The sequence below is a fragment of the Amblyomma americanum genome, chromosome 1 (genome assembly GCF_052857255.1).
Source record: "Amblyomma americanum isolate KBUSLIRL-KWMA chromosome 1, ASM5285725v1, whole genome shotgun sequence".
Lineage (NCBI taxonomy): Eukaryota > Metazoa > Arthropoda > Arachnida > Ixodida > Ixodidae > Amblyomma > Amblyomma americanum.
In genome coordinates, this window is record NC_135497.1 from 160,767,932 (window position 1) to 160,783,934 (window position 16,003).

At 47.8% G+C, this 16,003-nt stretch overlaps 1 protein-coding gene across 1 annotated transcript in view; it reads right to left on the reverse strand.

Annotated features, from left to right (window-relative positions):
* Positions 1-15,332, reverse strand: part of LOC144114503 (uncharacterized) — a 74,946-nt gene extending 59,614 nt beyond the window's left edge. Inside the window, exon 1 of the mRNA XM_077648294.1 lies at positions 15,089-15,332. Coding sequence (XP_077504420.1) covers positions 15,089-15,332 — 244 coding nt within the window. The remainder of the gene's footprint in view (positions 1-15,088) is intronic.
* Positions 15,333-16,003: the final 671 nt, after the last annotated feature.

Genomic DNA, 16,003 nt, shown 5'->3' on the forward strand with positions numbered 1-16,003 from the left:
TGCACCCACAGGACTGCCAATAGTTTTTATTATCAGGTTCAGAGGCTCGTTACTGCAGGATACCCCCTCAACGTCTTAGCAGCTGTAGCGGAGGGGATGCTGAAAAAGTTAAAACTTTCTGCCGCTGTCGACCATAGTACCAGAAGAAAAAATGTGTCTGTGATACCATACATTCATATTGTATCGCATAATTTGAAAAGAATTGGTAAGAGAGCCGGAGTAGATGTTGTCTTTTCAGCTCCTGTGAAATTGATAAGTCTGTGCGCGCGTGTAAATGGCCCCAAAAAGTCAAATGAAGGTGAACCCATCTGCACAAAAAAGCATGAGGTAAAATTTGTGAAGTGCGTAGAGAATCTGGTTTATTCGATCCCTTTGAGTTGTGGTGGTGCATATGTTGGACAAACTGGTCGTTGTTTGAACGATAGGCTGAGGGAGCACAAAAATGATGTCAAAAACGCTGCCCGCCACATTGGTGTTCACTGTCGTGATTGTTCGTGCCAGCCTCTGTATGACAAAAGCAGAATTGTTGATAGACACAAAGATCAGCTGACTAGAGAACTTATCGAAGCGTCTGAGATCTTGAAGATGGGTCAGAGGTGCGTAAGCACCCCTTCTGTCGCTATCTTGCAGAAAGAACATGAATTTTTGCACACGTGTTAGCCTTGTGTTATCATATACGTGCCTGGTTGGAGGGATATCTGTCACGGTTCTGTGTGTTTTTTTTCTGTTTTTCTGTTTTTTCAGTGTCCCTAGCGCCTTTATAAGCATGGCTCACTGAATAAAACATTCTGTTGTTAGTTAGCGCTGTGTATCGTCCTTTCTTGTCCTCTGGCCTTGTGCCGTTGCGCTGTTTCACTGGAAATCATGTCAGACCAACGTGCCCATCAGTTATTGTTGTACCCTGCATAAGTTAAATCAGTGGCGTTGTTAGCACCAAGAACTTCAATAACACTTCTGTTGGGCCTAGTTGGTGCATGATAACAGTACAGATGATCGATGTGCGCAAAACATCAGACAATCCACGTACACCTGTCCTTGTGTTTCTCTTGTGTACGTGAATTGTCTAATGTTTTGCGCACATCGATCATCCGTAGCACCAAGAAGTTTGTACGCTCGAATAAGAACATTTATTTTCCCGCTTGAAGTCCTCTGTTGTTTGGACAAAAAACTAAGCAGTTTTCGTAGTCGTAACGTACTTCCTGAGGCCAGTTTCAGCCTAGCCTCCTCTAGTTACGTTATCTTTCGAAGCGAAAGCTTCACTATGCTAGGTAAAACCACTCTTCGCTTGTCGCTAAATTTGACCTTCCCAGAGAAAATAATAATAATAATAATAATAATAATAATAATAATAATAATAGTAATAATAATAATAATAATAATAATTTTTGGGGGAAGGAACTCGCGCAGTATCTGTCTCATATATCGGCGGACACCTGAACCGCGCCGTAAGGGAAGGGGGAAAGGAGGGAGTGAAAGAAGAAAGGAAGAAAGAGGTGCCGTAGTGGAGGGCTCCGGGATAATTTCAACCACCTGGGGATCTTTACCGTGCAGTGACATCGCACAGCACGCGGGCGCCTTAACGTTTTTCCTCCACAAAAACTCAGCCGCCAGAGGTGATGCTTTCGCGGGGTTGAGGTGTCCACCGAGATGTCGAGATCCGAGATCTACTGCGCCCTTTCCTTTCTTCAAAACACATGTTTTCGCATTCCTCCCCATAAGCAGACCTAAGTGCCCTCGATTGCGCTTCACCTCCACCGAAACGCGGCCGCCGCGGCTGGGTTCGAACCCGGGTACTCCGGCTCAGTAGACTGGCTGGGCTCGCGGCGCCTGCGCGTTCGTTCGCTGCTCTGTTCCACGCAAGACGATGGCAAACGCCGACCTGCATGAGTTTTGCCGCTCCTATTTCGACGAGCTTGTGGGGCCTACGCGGGCTCGGTACGAATCCAAGGTGGAAATGTGCGGCGGCGTGGACCCCTACGCACTACGCGTGTGGACGGACTCCGCTCCCGATGCCGACATGCTGCCAAGCACGACGCACGTTGATATTATCAATTACCTAGTGTTATCAGCTAGCTACGTGTCTCTTGAGCAGATGAAGGCATACAAGTCTCTTGAGGCCCATAATTACATCACCAGTGGACGGGTAAAAAGTGTGACTGCCATGCGAGTGTCATCGAAGCGTGTCGTCGTTCTGAGCGAGGGGAGGTTCCTTAACGTCGAAGCATGTAGGCGCGGAAGCGCGCGTTTGTGTGTCCGGGTATTTAAAATATCGATTTGTACTCTAATATTTGTGGCTTACGTGCCGCCCGCAGCACGCATTATACTGTGCGGTCGCTTTGTTTCGATTGGCAGATACAAGTTCTTGCATGTAGGGTACGTGCGAGTGCAAAATGATTGCAACTGAAAGAAATGGAGCTATCGGCATACGTTTACAGCCTCAGATGAAATGCTGGAATGCACTGTAGCCTTAAATTATCGATGAAATTCGTAGTTGGGTGTTTGACGTGCTCATGCTGCATCTGGGCAACTAGTCATGCCGTAGTCAGCCATGCCACTGACCTGAAATGTCCGAGAGAGTGTATGAACGCGCATGCTTCATCAGCTGGTAACATTACCAGGCAACTCGGTCGCGAGGCAGTGGTATCCAGTATTTTTTCCCCGAGGACACGCATCCCGTTAACTTTTTCGGGCGATAGAATGTTTCTGCATTTTGTTCCAATCGAAATGCGGCTGCCGGAGCCACAATCGTACTAGCAATCCTCAGATCAGTGACTTCTTACGAAGGATGTAGATTGCTGTCAACACCTAATTACGGTCATTTTTTCTCAGGCCATCCATTCACAAAGGCTAAGGGAGGCACCACTGAAGGTGTGGGTTCTGGCTGAACCTGACGGAGCCATCGTGACAGTGCACTGCACTTCCATGGCAGGTGCAGGCGAAGCCTGCTCTCACATGGGTGCTACATTGTTCACTGTTGAGACGGCAGTACGTCTCAGAGACTCACGAGTGTGCACGGATATAAAAAACATGTGCCTTCTTGCGCACAGCTCTGGGGCTGGCAATAAGAGGATCAGAGACATTGACTTTTCATCATAAAAGAAAAAGGAACAGCATATAGATAGTATTCACCTTAAGCCAGGCGTTTAGCACGTACCTGAAGACCCAGCACAAGCATTGCCACCTGTGCCACCCCCAACAGAAGAAGAGCTGAAGGCATTTCACAGTAAACCTGCGGATGCTGGTGCTACACCAGCATTCTTCATGCTGCACCCACAGTACAGCGCCATATTTGAGCCACTGTGCAGAAGAGAACCTCTTCTCCTTCGTGATTTGTTATGCTTAGAAACACAGCCGGAACACCTGCCTACACTCATCTGCCGTGCTGAGAAAACTGTTGCCGAACTTTCGATCAGCAAAGAAATGATGAAGAGTGTTGAGGAATGCACGCGGGAGCAATCGAAGTGTGCAAAATGGTACGCTTATCGTGCAGGCAGGGTCACTGCTTCAGTCATGAGGAATGTACGCTTCACAAGTGTGCATGAACCATCAATGATTTTACTAAAAAAATATGCTATCCAGAGCAACACAATTTTTCCACTCCAGCCACAGCATGGAGATTACAACACGAGGCTGCTCCAATCGCATGCTACGCCGAGGAAATGATAAAGAACCACACAGATTTCACCCATAAAAAGACTGGAGTTTAAGTGTGAAGTGCCCGTATATGGCAGCTAGTACAGACAGTTCTGTCTCTTGTACATGCTGCGGAAGGGGCATTGTGGAAGTGAAATGTCCCTTTTCACTCTGAAACTGTACGATACTAGAAGCTGTGAAGGACCGCAACTTCTGCTTTGAGGAAACTGATGCCTGCCTGCGTTTAAAGCGAGAGCACTCTTATTTGTTTTCAAGTGCAAACGCAGATGGCTGTGTGCGGCGTTCCATACTGTGATTTTGTTGTATGGACTCCATTGTCAGTATTTATAGAAAGGGTGGAGAGAGTAGACGCGTTTTTTCAGAATATTGTGCCAACAGCATTAGATTTTCTTACTCGTGCAATCCTGTCAGAACTTTTCGCTCAACACTTCTCAAAAAGGATAACAAGAAAGCCAACAGCTGACGCCAACATATTATGCTACTGACAAGGTCCAGAAGCAGGGAATATGCTTGCTTGTGATGGCCCACAGTGCAGCTAGCTATGGGTGGCCTCATTACAGTTTCTTGGGGATTAAGCGAGCCCCTAAGGGTAAAAAATGGTTCTGCCAAGATTGTTCCACAGGAAAGAATGTCTTGAAGTGAGCTGTTTGCCTTGTTTCTGTAATGTTTCCAGCTGCAGAGCTTTACGCCTGCCGTAATGTATTGTTAATAAACATAGCATATACTTCAAGTATAGCCTCATGTAACATACCATGCATTGCAGCCAAAAACACCTAAACAAGCCAAATAAGCATGGTACCACTTGGCCTCTTTTTGTACATCTCCTCCTGGTCAAAAGCGCCTAAATTCAGTTAGTTAATTCACAGTAGTTCATAACAAAGATCAATGAAAACACTGCATTGAACATATTGATTGATATGTATGCAGCAAACACTTATCAGACTAGATTCATAATTACTAGGTCAGCTTGTTCCGTGCTTTGACTTCAACTAGAAAACAAAGGTAACAAAATTTTACCCCTTTCCAATGGGTTCACATGTACACAGAGAAGCACTGATGAGACTTCAAACGCAAGGCATGCAGTAGTCACAAAACAGTAGACATGTGCCTCATTTAGAGCACTATAAAGATGGCCATTTTCAGCCCACATTTAGTAAATAAATAAAATGGGTACACATCTACATAAACAGAATCACTAATGAGAATTCAAGGAATGCATGCAATAATAACAAAATACATATGTCTGATTTAGAGCACTATGTAGGTGACCATTTTCAGTCTACAATGGCCAAAAATGCAATATTAACATACAGCTGTTCTTATGAGTTGCTACGTCAACGCACCAGAAGTGAAAACAGCTAAGTTCACAAGCAGTGCAAACCAATTGGTGCTGGAAACTTGCATTCTGCCATTGTTGAAGAGAGAATACCAGAAACGTTAAGCCGGTTTTGTGCTTTTTATGAAGGCACACTTAATTTAAAAGAGGAAGAAAACTTGCTGGTTCACTGTGAAGGCGTTTGCATTTGATATTGCATGGTGGATGCAATGGCCAGAGCCCGGGAGGTGGTGGTGGGTAGCATGGATGGCGAACACCTTGTGGTCATCCATGCTGGTCTCAATGATGTACTGCAGGGGAGGAGCCAGAATCTTGAGACGCAGTTGGAGGTGGGGATGCGTAGGCTTAGAGAGGCCTCTGAGAGTGTGCATGTGACCATATGCACAATCCCAGAGGTCCAGAGGCAGGCTCGCGAAACGGAAAGGAGGGTCGTGGAGACTAATCGGGTAATTAGGCTATTGAGTCGACGACTAAGATACGAGGTGATGGAGGTCAACAGGGAAGTGTACGAGGTTAGGCCCCACCCTTTTGCACAGGATGGCATCCACTACGGTGGTGCCACTGGCAAGAAGGTGGGTAGTAGGATAGGTCGCCAGGCAACAGCTTTTTTGGGGGGACCCAGAGCTCTGAAGGAACCAGTGTAGAGAAGGAAGAATTAAGATCAAACGGACAATGGAACCATAGGGGAAGAAAGAGACGCAAGCGCCAGGGCCAAGTTAATTCAGATATAGGTTTCATTAACATGCAAGGTGGCAGGAATAGACTGAAATGGGAGGAAATAGAAGAACAGTTAAGACAGGAGGAATTAATGGTATATGGTTTAGCGGAAACACATCTTAGAGACATGGAGCAACCACCCTGTAACCCAGACTACGCATGGGAATATTGCAATAGAACAGAGGGCAGCAGAAAGGGAGGTGGAATTGGGGCATTCATTCATAAAAGTATGAATTTTCAAAGGGTTAGACTGGGATGCAGGGAACATTTATGGCTAAAAGGAACAGTGGCAGGCAAGCAAACACTCCTTGGCTTTGTATACCTTTGGACAGGGGTTAATGCCAAAGAGGAAAACAGGAAAATGTTAGAATGTATTGCAAGTGACATTGATGAGCTAGGAGGACAGGGCGAGATAATTATATTAGGCGACATGAATGCACACATAGAAGACCTGGATGGGTACACGGATTCGACAGGAAGCATGCTGCAGGACATGTGTGACAGGCATGATTTAGTTGTATGCAACAGCACCGAGAAGTGTGAAGGGCTCATAACATGGGAGGCGGGGAGTCTGCACTCGACGATAGATTATGCACTAATGTCACAGAGGATGTATAACAGATTAGGGGTAATGAGCATAGATGAAGATGGTTCCAGAAGTCTAGGTAGTGACCACAAGCGTATCAAGTTGAGCTTCAGAAGAAAAAGCAATGTAGGACTGAATCAAGATAAACAATCAGGGGAAAATTTTTACTCAGAAAAGCAATTGGAAGTAGCAGCCAAACAAATCGAGAAAGTAATTTTTGAGGATAGTGAAACAGAATGGACTTATACCAAATTAACTCGATTACTGGAGCTAGAGCTAGCTAAGGTGGGAGTAAAGCTAAAAGGGAAAAGATGCAAACCCAAGAGTTGGTGGGATGAGGAGGTCAAGAGGGCAATAGAAAAGCGCAAGGAAGCATCCAGGGAACACAGATATTCCAAGAAGAGGGGGGAACCAAAACCCGAAGTAGACAGAAAATGGGATACCTTCATAAAGTGTAGAAGGGACGCATCCTATTTGATTAATGAGAAAATTAGAAGAAAAGGTGCCCAATGGATGTCAAAAGTAAATAAAAAGGATAGAAAAGCAGCCCAAAAATTCTGGAAACATCTAAATGCAATGAGTAATAAAACTAGGCTAGAACAAAGGTTTATTGTTACAGATGAGGGTATTCGACTAGAAGGGGATGAAGCAATAAAACACATAGGAACAAGGATGACGGAAAAATTTTCAGCAAAGCACGTGGTACATAATTTATCGAAGGAGGATAGACCGGTTACAGCAATAGCTTCACTTGAGCAAGGAGAGTGGGAAAGGGCAGAGAAGAAGGTTCCTAGTGGCACATCAACAGGACCAGATGGTATCCCGATTATGTTGATAAAGAAGTTAGGACCAAAATCCAAGCAAACATTAATACAGGTAGTGAACAAAATGATAGTGGATGAGAAAGTCCCCGATGAATGGCGATTAAGTAGAATGAACATGATATATAAGGGAAAGGGGGACAAAGCAGACGTAAGTAACTATCGCCCCATAACAGTGACGTCTGTGGTTTACAGGGTGGTGATGCAAATTCTAAAGGATAGACTGCAGGCTTGGGTGGAGAACGAGGGGGTGCTAGGGGAACTACAGAATGGGTTCCGGAAACAAAGGAGGTTGGAGGACAATCTATTTTCATTGACACAGTGTATAGAAATTGCGGAAAAGGAACATAGGCCCTTATTGCTAGCATTTCTGGATATTAGGGGAGCCTATGACAACGTTACTCAGGAGCATTTGTGGGACATATTGGGCACATTGGATGCGGAAAATGGAGTAATTAATCTTTTAAAAGATATATATAGAGGTAACAGAGTGCTCATAAAATGGGAAAAAAATGTATCAGGGCCTGTAGAGATACAGCGGGGGCTTAGACAAGGATGTCCTCTGTCCCCTTTGTTGTTCATGTTGTACCTGCAAGGTTTGGAGGCCAAGCTAGAGGGGAGCGGACTAGGTTTCAACCTATCTTTTTTCAAGCAAGGGGAATTGATTAAACAGACATTACCGGGACTAATATATGCGGACGATATAGTGATAATGGCTGACAACAAGGAAGACCTGCAGAAGTTGTTAGACATATGCAGTACAGAGGGAGATAGATTAGGCTTCAAGTATAGTAAGGAAAAATCTGCAGTCATGACATTTAATGAAGAGGGCGGCGAGCATAGAATACAGGAGTTCGTGCTAAAGGTAGTGAATGAGTACAAGTATCTTGGGGTGTGGATAAATAACAGTGTTGAGTATCTGACAGAGCATGAAAAATATGTAATGAATAAAGCTAGTAGGAATGCAGCTGTCATGAAAAATAGGGCACTGTGGAATTACAATAGGTATGAGGTGGTAAGAGGGATCTGGAAAGGGGTGATGGTCCCTAGCCTGACCTTCGGAAATGCGGTCCTGTGTATGAGGCCAGATGTTCAAGCAAGGCTGGAAATTAGGCAACGGGGAGTAGGGAGGTTAGCTTTGGGAGCACATGGCAATACACCAAATCAGGGGGTACAGGGTGATATGGGATGGGCGTCTTTCGAGAGCAGAGAGGCTAGCAGTAAGATAGCATTTGAGGAACGATTGAGAAGGATGGAGGAAAAGCGGTGGGCTAGGAAAGTTTTCAGATACCTGTATATAAAGAATGTTGACACGAAATGGAGAAAGCGAACTAGAAAATTGACAAGCAAATATCTGGACAGCAGTAAGGGGGCAAATCAGCAATTATCGGTTAAGAAAAAGGTTAAAGGTACAGAGAGAGCTTTGTGGAAAACAGGGATGCTGACGAAATCGGCACTAGAAACATACCGGACCTTTAAACAGGAAATTGTCAAAGAAAATATCTATGATAATTGTAGGGGAAGTTCTTTGTTGTTTGAGGCCAGGACTGGAGTTTTGCGGACTAAGAAGTATAGAGTCAGGTACCAGGAGATAGACACTTTGTGCATTGCGTGCGGAGAGGAGGAGGAAACGGCTGAACACTTGATACTTTTCTGTAAAGGGCTTCACCCTACAGTGGAAGGCAGCGGGGCTGACTTACCCAAGGCATTGGGGTTTAGGGATAGTGAAGGGAAAGTGGATTTTAAGAGGTTAGAAGTAACCAAGCGAAGGTTATCTGATTGGTGGCTAAAAGCAAGACAGGAGTAAAATTTCACAAGACATGGCTAGGTGGCTTGAGCCACCGCCCTATGTAAAGGGTTCAGCCGTATCCATCCATCCATCCATCCATCCATCCATCCATCCATCCATCCATCCAGCCGCGAATATTTGCAGTTTTTCTTCGTTTTTCAAATCTGCCGCCACACCACCTTATCGCTTTCTTTGCGACGCAAGACGCGACTAGATTTATCTCGATTGATCGCGGCCAGGCAGAGCTGATTCTACGTTGTTCCGGGATGTTCTAGTAACTTTTCACGCTTTATCTCGAAAGTTCGCTATCAGCTTTCAATTGAGCACGGCCGACAGCGGTGGGAATTCTGTTCAACGACCGCCGAGCACGCTTGTCGCTTCGCCACCGCCGAGTGATTCAGTCCATTTTGGGTGCAAGCCAGCCCGATAAACAGTTTTCTTTTAGAAGACCCTTTCGTCCGTCTTCATCGCTGCTTCGACTGCCGTCACCGCTACGTGACATCTAGTGGAGGTGCTGGGTAGCCTTCCATGTTCCGGACGCCCCCTTCAAGTCGTGAAGCCAGCCCTCGGCGATTCGCACCCGAGGACGAGCCAGCAGCTCAGCGAGCCAGCCGACGTCTCCAGGGAGAGGAGCCTGAGTTCGGGAAACTGCCGGACCGCACCAGAAAGCTAAAAGACGCTGCTACGAGCACCGCAACCTCGCCGAAGATGTCGACACCGATCATAATACAGCAGCCGCGGGTGCCGCCAACTTTCAATAGATCCCTAGGCGAACACCCTGAAGAATGGTTGGATCAATTTGAGCGCGTGGCGTCACTCAACAAGTCGGATGATGTGGAAAAAATTGGACTCGTGTTCTTCTCATTGGATGGCTCCGCACGCACGTGGTACGAAAACTACGAGTCGTCCCTTACGACATGGGAGCTATTCAAGAGAGAACTATTGAAGGTATTCACCAGTGTCGTGAGGAAAGAAAGAGCCGAATGACTCCTCGAGTCCAGGATCCAGGTTCCGAATGAGCCCGTACGCGGTTACGTCGAGGAGATGAAGCGCCTATTTCGCCGCGCCGACCCCGGGATGACCGAGGAAAAGGAAGTTCAGTTTTTAATACGCGGCGTAAAAGAACAACTCTTTGGCAGCCTCGTCCGTCAGCCATTACCGAAAGCCATTAACGCTGAAGGCATCATCGAGGGGAACATGCAGTTGCTTCTAGACCGAGGAATCAGCATCTCAAGAGGCATCGCACATTTCCGCAATGGCCATGCCGAAGTACTGCTGACTAACTTCAGTGAAGAATATGGTACATTAACAGAGGACCGACGATTGCTTTTTTCGACGAAATATCTGACGTACGAGACTCCTTCGCCCTCTCCGACCCCTCCGCAGAAGATTCGCCTGACCAAGAGAACTCGCCCACTTTCGACATCAACCCAGCCCTGCACCGGAACAGACAAGACCAGATCCGCAATCTGCTTCAAAGCTACAGTGAGTGTTTTTCGACATCGCCGAAGGTGCGACAGACGCCAATTGCCAAGCATCGCATTATAACGGATCAACAGGTCCGACCTCTCCGTCAAAGCCCCTACCGTGTGTCACCGCGAGAACGACAAGCCATCCGGGACGAAGTCGAAGAAATGCTTCGAGACGACGTTGTCCAGCATTCAAACAGCCCATGGGCGGCACCGGTTGTTCTAGTGAGAAAGAAAGACGGCGCACTTCGAATCTGCGTGGATTACCGCCGCTTGAACAACATAACAAAGGACGTCTACCCCCTCCCCCGCATCGACGACACACTGGACCGTCTCTGCAACGCCACATATTTCTCATCGATGGACCTCAAGAGCGGCTACTGGCAAATTGAGGTCGACGAAAGAGATCGCGAGAAGACAGCATTCATCACTCCGGATGGGCTGTTTGAGTTCAAGGTGATGCCATTTGGTCTCTGTTCCGCACCAGCAACGTTTCAGCGAGTAATGGATACAGTGCTGGCAGGCCTGAAGAGGCAAATTTGTCTGGTATATTTAGATGACGTCGTTGTCTTCGCCTCGAACTTCGAAGAGCACCTCAAAAGACTTCGAACAGTACTAGACGCAGTCAAGTCGTCTGGCCTAACCTTGAAAGCAGAGAAATGCCTCTTAGCCTACGAAAAGCTGCAGTTTCTAGGCAACATTGTTAGCAAGGAGGAAGTACGCCCAGACCCGCAGAAAACAGCTGCTATTGAACAGTTTCCACCGCCGGCCGATAAGAAAGCAGTGTGCAGATTTCTCGGACGGTGCGCATACTACCGACGATTTGTGAAAAACTTTTCGCGCATCGCCGAGCCCCTGACCCAACTGACGAAGGCAGACGTGCCGTTTAAATGGGAAGCGCCACAGGCAGAAGCCTTCAAGGAACTTCAGCGTCGTTTACAGTCCCCACCGATCCTTGCGCATTTTGATGAAAACGCCGATACTGAAGTTCATACCGACGCAAGCAGCGTGGGACTAGGCGCCGTCCTCGTTCAAAAAAGTGACAGGCTGGAGAAGGTCAGCGCATACGCTAGCCGTTCCCTTTCCAAGGCCGAGGCTAACTATTCGACAAGTGAGAAGGAGTGCCTTGCCATCATCTGGGCTACGTCGAAATTCCGCCCCTACCTTTACGGACGACCGTTCAAGGTGGTCAGCGACCACCACGCGCTCTGCTGGCTTGCCAATTTGAAGGACCCCTCTGGCCGACTCGCTCGATGGAGTCTGCGTCTCCAGGAGTTTGACGTCACCGTCGTTTACAAGTCCGGACGCAAGCACTCTGACGCCGATTGCCTCTCACGAGCCCCTGTAGATGCACCGCCGCCGGACGACGATGAGGACGCCTTCCTGGGACCCATCAGCTCCAGCTCTTTTGCTCAGCAGCAACGCTCAGACCCCGACCTAAAAGGCCTCATCGAGTACCTGGAAGGCAAGGTTTCTTCACCCCCCGCTTCATTCAAGCGAGGACTGTCTTCCTTCTGTGTGCAGAATGAGGTCCTTGTGAAGAAGAACTTTACAGCGAGAAAAACAGCCTACCTCCTTGTTGTACCTACCTGTCTCCGCGAAGAAGTTCTACAGGCTTCACACGACGAGCCGACAGCTGGACATCTCGGGTTTACTCGCACGCTCCGCCGCATTCAAGACAAGTATTACTGGCCCCGACAATCTGCCGATGTCGCACACTATGTGAAAACCTGCCGAGATTGTCAGCGACGAAAGACTCCTCCCACAGGACCAGCAGGATTTCTGAACCCCACTGAACCTCCCTCAAGGGCCTTTCAGCAGATCGACATGGACTTGCTTGGCCCTTTTCCAACGTCAACATCTGGAAATAAGTGGATCATCATAGCGACCGACTACCTGACCCGCTACGCCGAGGCGAAAGCCTTACCGAACGGAACAGCAGCAGAAGTCGCCAAATTTTTTGTGGAGCTTAACGGAATAATGGCGCATATCAAGTGACAGGACAGCAGGAGAGTACAAACACACACAAGCGCCAGGCATTCTTCGACACTCATTATTAAAAAACCTGGCGCTATCACACGACGACACAGAGGGGACACAGCGCTGTGTCGTCGTGTGATAGCGCCAGGTTTTTTCATAATGAACGTGTACTAACTAGCTCTACTTTCTGCCCTGTTGCAACTAATTCTTCGACACGGCGCCCCCGATGTGCTCATTACGGACAGAGGAACAGCATTCACGGCGGAACTAACGCAAGCCATCCTGCGCTACAGCCAAACCAGCCACCGGAGGACAACTGCATACCATCCGCAGACCAACGGACTGACCGAGCGCCTGAACAAAACCATCGCCGATATGCTCGCTATGTATGTCGATGCGGAACACAAAACCTGGGATGTCATCCTGCCTTACGTCGCCTTCGCCTACAACACCGCAGTGCAGAAGACCACCCAGATGACGCCTTTTAGACTCGTCCATGGCAGGGAGGCCATGACCACGCTAGACGCCATGCTGCCCAACGTGACAGAAGAAGGGAACGTTGACCTTGCCGCCTACCTTCAACGCGCAGAAGAAGCTCGAAGGCTTGCACGGATCAAAGATCAGCAGCGGTCCGACGCCAGACGCTACACCCTACGAAGAAGCACCGCGGAATACAAGCCAGGAGACCAAGTCTGGGTGTGGACGCCCATTCGCCGCCGTGGATTGAGTGAAAAGCTTTTGCGCCGCTATTTCGGCCCGTATAAAGTTCTTCGTCGGCTAGGTGAACTGGATTATGAAGTAATCCCTGACGCAATGACTGCATCCCAGCGACGCCGCGTACGACCAGAAGTGGTCCATGTAGTCCGTCTGAAGCCGTATCATGCGCGCTAAAGGCCGCTGCATTTCCATGCTCTATTTTCGCAAAATCCGTTTTTTTATTCTCTTACTAGTCGCATTATTTCTTTTAATGCATCGGGTCGATGCTTCTTTGAGAGGGGAGTAATGCCGCGAATATTTGCAGTGTTTGTTCGTTTTACAAATCTGCCGCCACACCACCTTATCGCTTTCTTTGCGACACAAGACGCGACTAGATTTATCTCGATTGATCGCAGCCAGGAAGAGCTGATTCTACGTTGTTCCGCAATGTTCTAGTAACTTTGCACGCTTTATCTCGAAAGTTCGCTATCAGCTTTAAATTGAGCACGGCCGACAGCGGCGGGCATTCTGTTCGACGACCGCCGGGCACGCTTGCCGCTTCGCCGCCGCCGAGTGATTCAGTCCATTTTGGGTGCAAGTCAGCCCAATAAACAGTTTTCTTTTAGAAGACCCTTTCGTCCGTCTTCATCCCTGCTTCGACTGCCGTCACCACTACGCGACAATTTTGAGCATATAGAAGAACATATGTCTCCAGTTTAAGCACTCATGTAGCCACACTTCATGAAAATGTTTTTCACGTAAGCTTACAAGCACACTGCATGGCTTCATGAGCAAGGCATTGTCAACGGCTACACGATTAAACATAGGCACTCAAACAGCAGTAACCGCAACATTAACGCAGACACAGGCTATAAAAGCATGTAAGCAGACTATCCGTAGTTTCAAAAATTCATGCGTATGCTTGCTGGTTTGCAGGTACTATGGATGGGCAGATATTTGTGAGGGCACAGCCCACCAACACAATTTTGTCTAGGGGAGAGTACCTATGTCCCTGCTTGCATGCCACAATTAGTCCGTACAGCCTTCATGATAGTGTACTTATTCCGTACCAGACCAATCACCCGTTCAACATGAATTCGTACATTGGCAAGCCGTCTGGTCGTTTCCACTTCTAAAGCAGTAAGCTGCCTTTTGCCTTTAGTGAAGGCAGGAATGTGCAGTTTAGCGCAGTAGAGACCTAAAGTATCGGCTGTATCAGAACCTGTGTCTGCAAGGACAACGTCACCTTGTGTTAAAATATATAAAATGCCACAGTTTTCAGTGATGTGTTTGTCGCCTGTCCTGCCACCCCAGCCTTCTGAAATGAAGGGTATCACTCCTTGTGGGCAAATTCCAATAAGATACATTGAGGTATTGCTGCCCTTGTAGTTGGACCACGCCTCACCCCTTGCCTCAAGTGATGATGGCCTTTCAATCCTGATTTCAAAACAGTCTATTACGACTGCCACCTTTGACCCAAAATAATCGAGGAATGCCTGTGGCAGAGTCTTTTGAATCTCCTGTCTCGAAGTCCATATAATTTGCGATTTCAAACGCCGAAACGCTGCGTGCAGCAATTTGTCGAAAATTCTGCTCACTGTCGAGTCTTAAACACAGAAACGGTATGCAAGACCTTGCACAGGGAAATTCCACTTAAGCTTCATTGGGAACACAACAAATTCCTCAAACTTTCCAAGGCCATTTTGTGCAGTGTGCTTTACATGACATTCCACAAGCTCGCAAATAGCAAACAGCATGGGAAAGCTATTCAATCCCGTATAAAACGTAACCTTAGCGTCGTCAACATGAAATGATGACTCCGACATCTCTAGCTTGTTTTTTTCTGCCGTTGTGGCACGCAGCTCTGCAGCAAGTCGGTTGTTTTCGTCCTCAACAGCTTGGATGTCTTGTATAGCCATGTCAGTCTGTACTGCTATCTCTGCAACATGGGAAGTAAAATTATTATCATTAGCTCTACAGGTTACACAAATTGTAGTATCTCACTTATGAGAAAGTTGTGTTTTGTGTGTTAACACCGACCTGCTCTCGACTCCAGGCGCAAGCTGCAGCTTTCGTGCGGCGGGTCATCTACAGGCGTCACCTCTGCAGTGCATTCGTCCTCCGATGACTGGCGCGTCGCTGCATCGGCGATAGCTTTAGCGGCTGCTTTCTTCTGCCGCGCCTTCGTCCGTGCAAAACGGGCGGACATGCCAACAGCTGGTCTTTCGCCGGGCCCGTAACCCAGGTGCTGCGTTGGCACCCAGTCCGTGTTCGCGTCATCCATAAGGCCTGAAGGTCTTCCTGGAAAATTTAATGTTGGTGCCGTGCGCACAATGTTACACGCATTGACTCATTTTGCTACGAAGAACACCGTCTCAGCAAACACATAGGCGACGGCGAGGCTCGTGTACCACAGTTCATTACCAGCTGCAGCTGTCGCGGCAAACATCTCCGACAGCGACCGTATGTAGGCTTATGACAATCAATAAAGTTTACTTTTTCTTACCTGTGATAAACTTCCGACCGCATACGCGAACGTTGGCCAGGTTTTTCAATCCTTTCCGGTTGATACGTGCGAGCCAAAGGCTTCGGCGCTTCTCCGAAAGGAGCTTCGTGCGCTCGCACTGCCAGCTAATCAGTTTCGGTAAACAGTGAAGTCCAACACCCGGCTGGGTGTTTGTTTTCTGCGCAGAAGACTTGCTTCTGCTTCCGCAGCCGAACGTGGCACACATCGGCATGATGACACCGCGCAGAATCAGAAATACGAACGCACGGACGGACCGCGTCCCCTGTTGGTTTGCTTGGCATGGCGCTCTGCGCCGGCCGTTCCGCTCAGTAGCTAAAGATGGCGACACGTATCCCAGAAGCCCTCGTATGTGACGTCCGTGAAAATTATGTATAGTTAAACCGCACCGAATTTTTTGAAGCGAAAAGCTTCACTACGCTAGGTAAAGC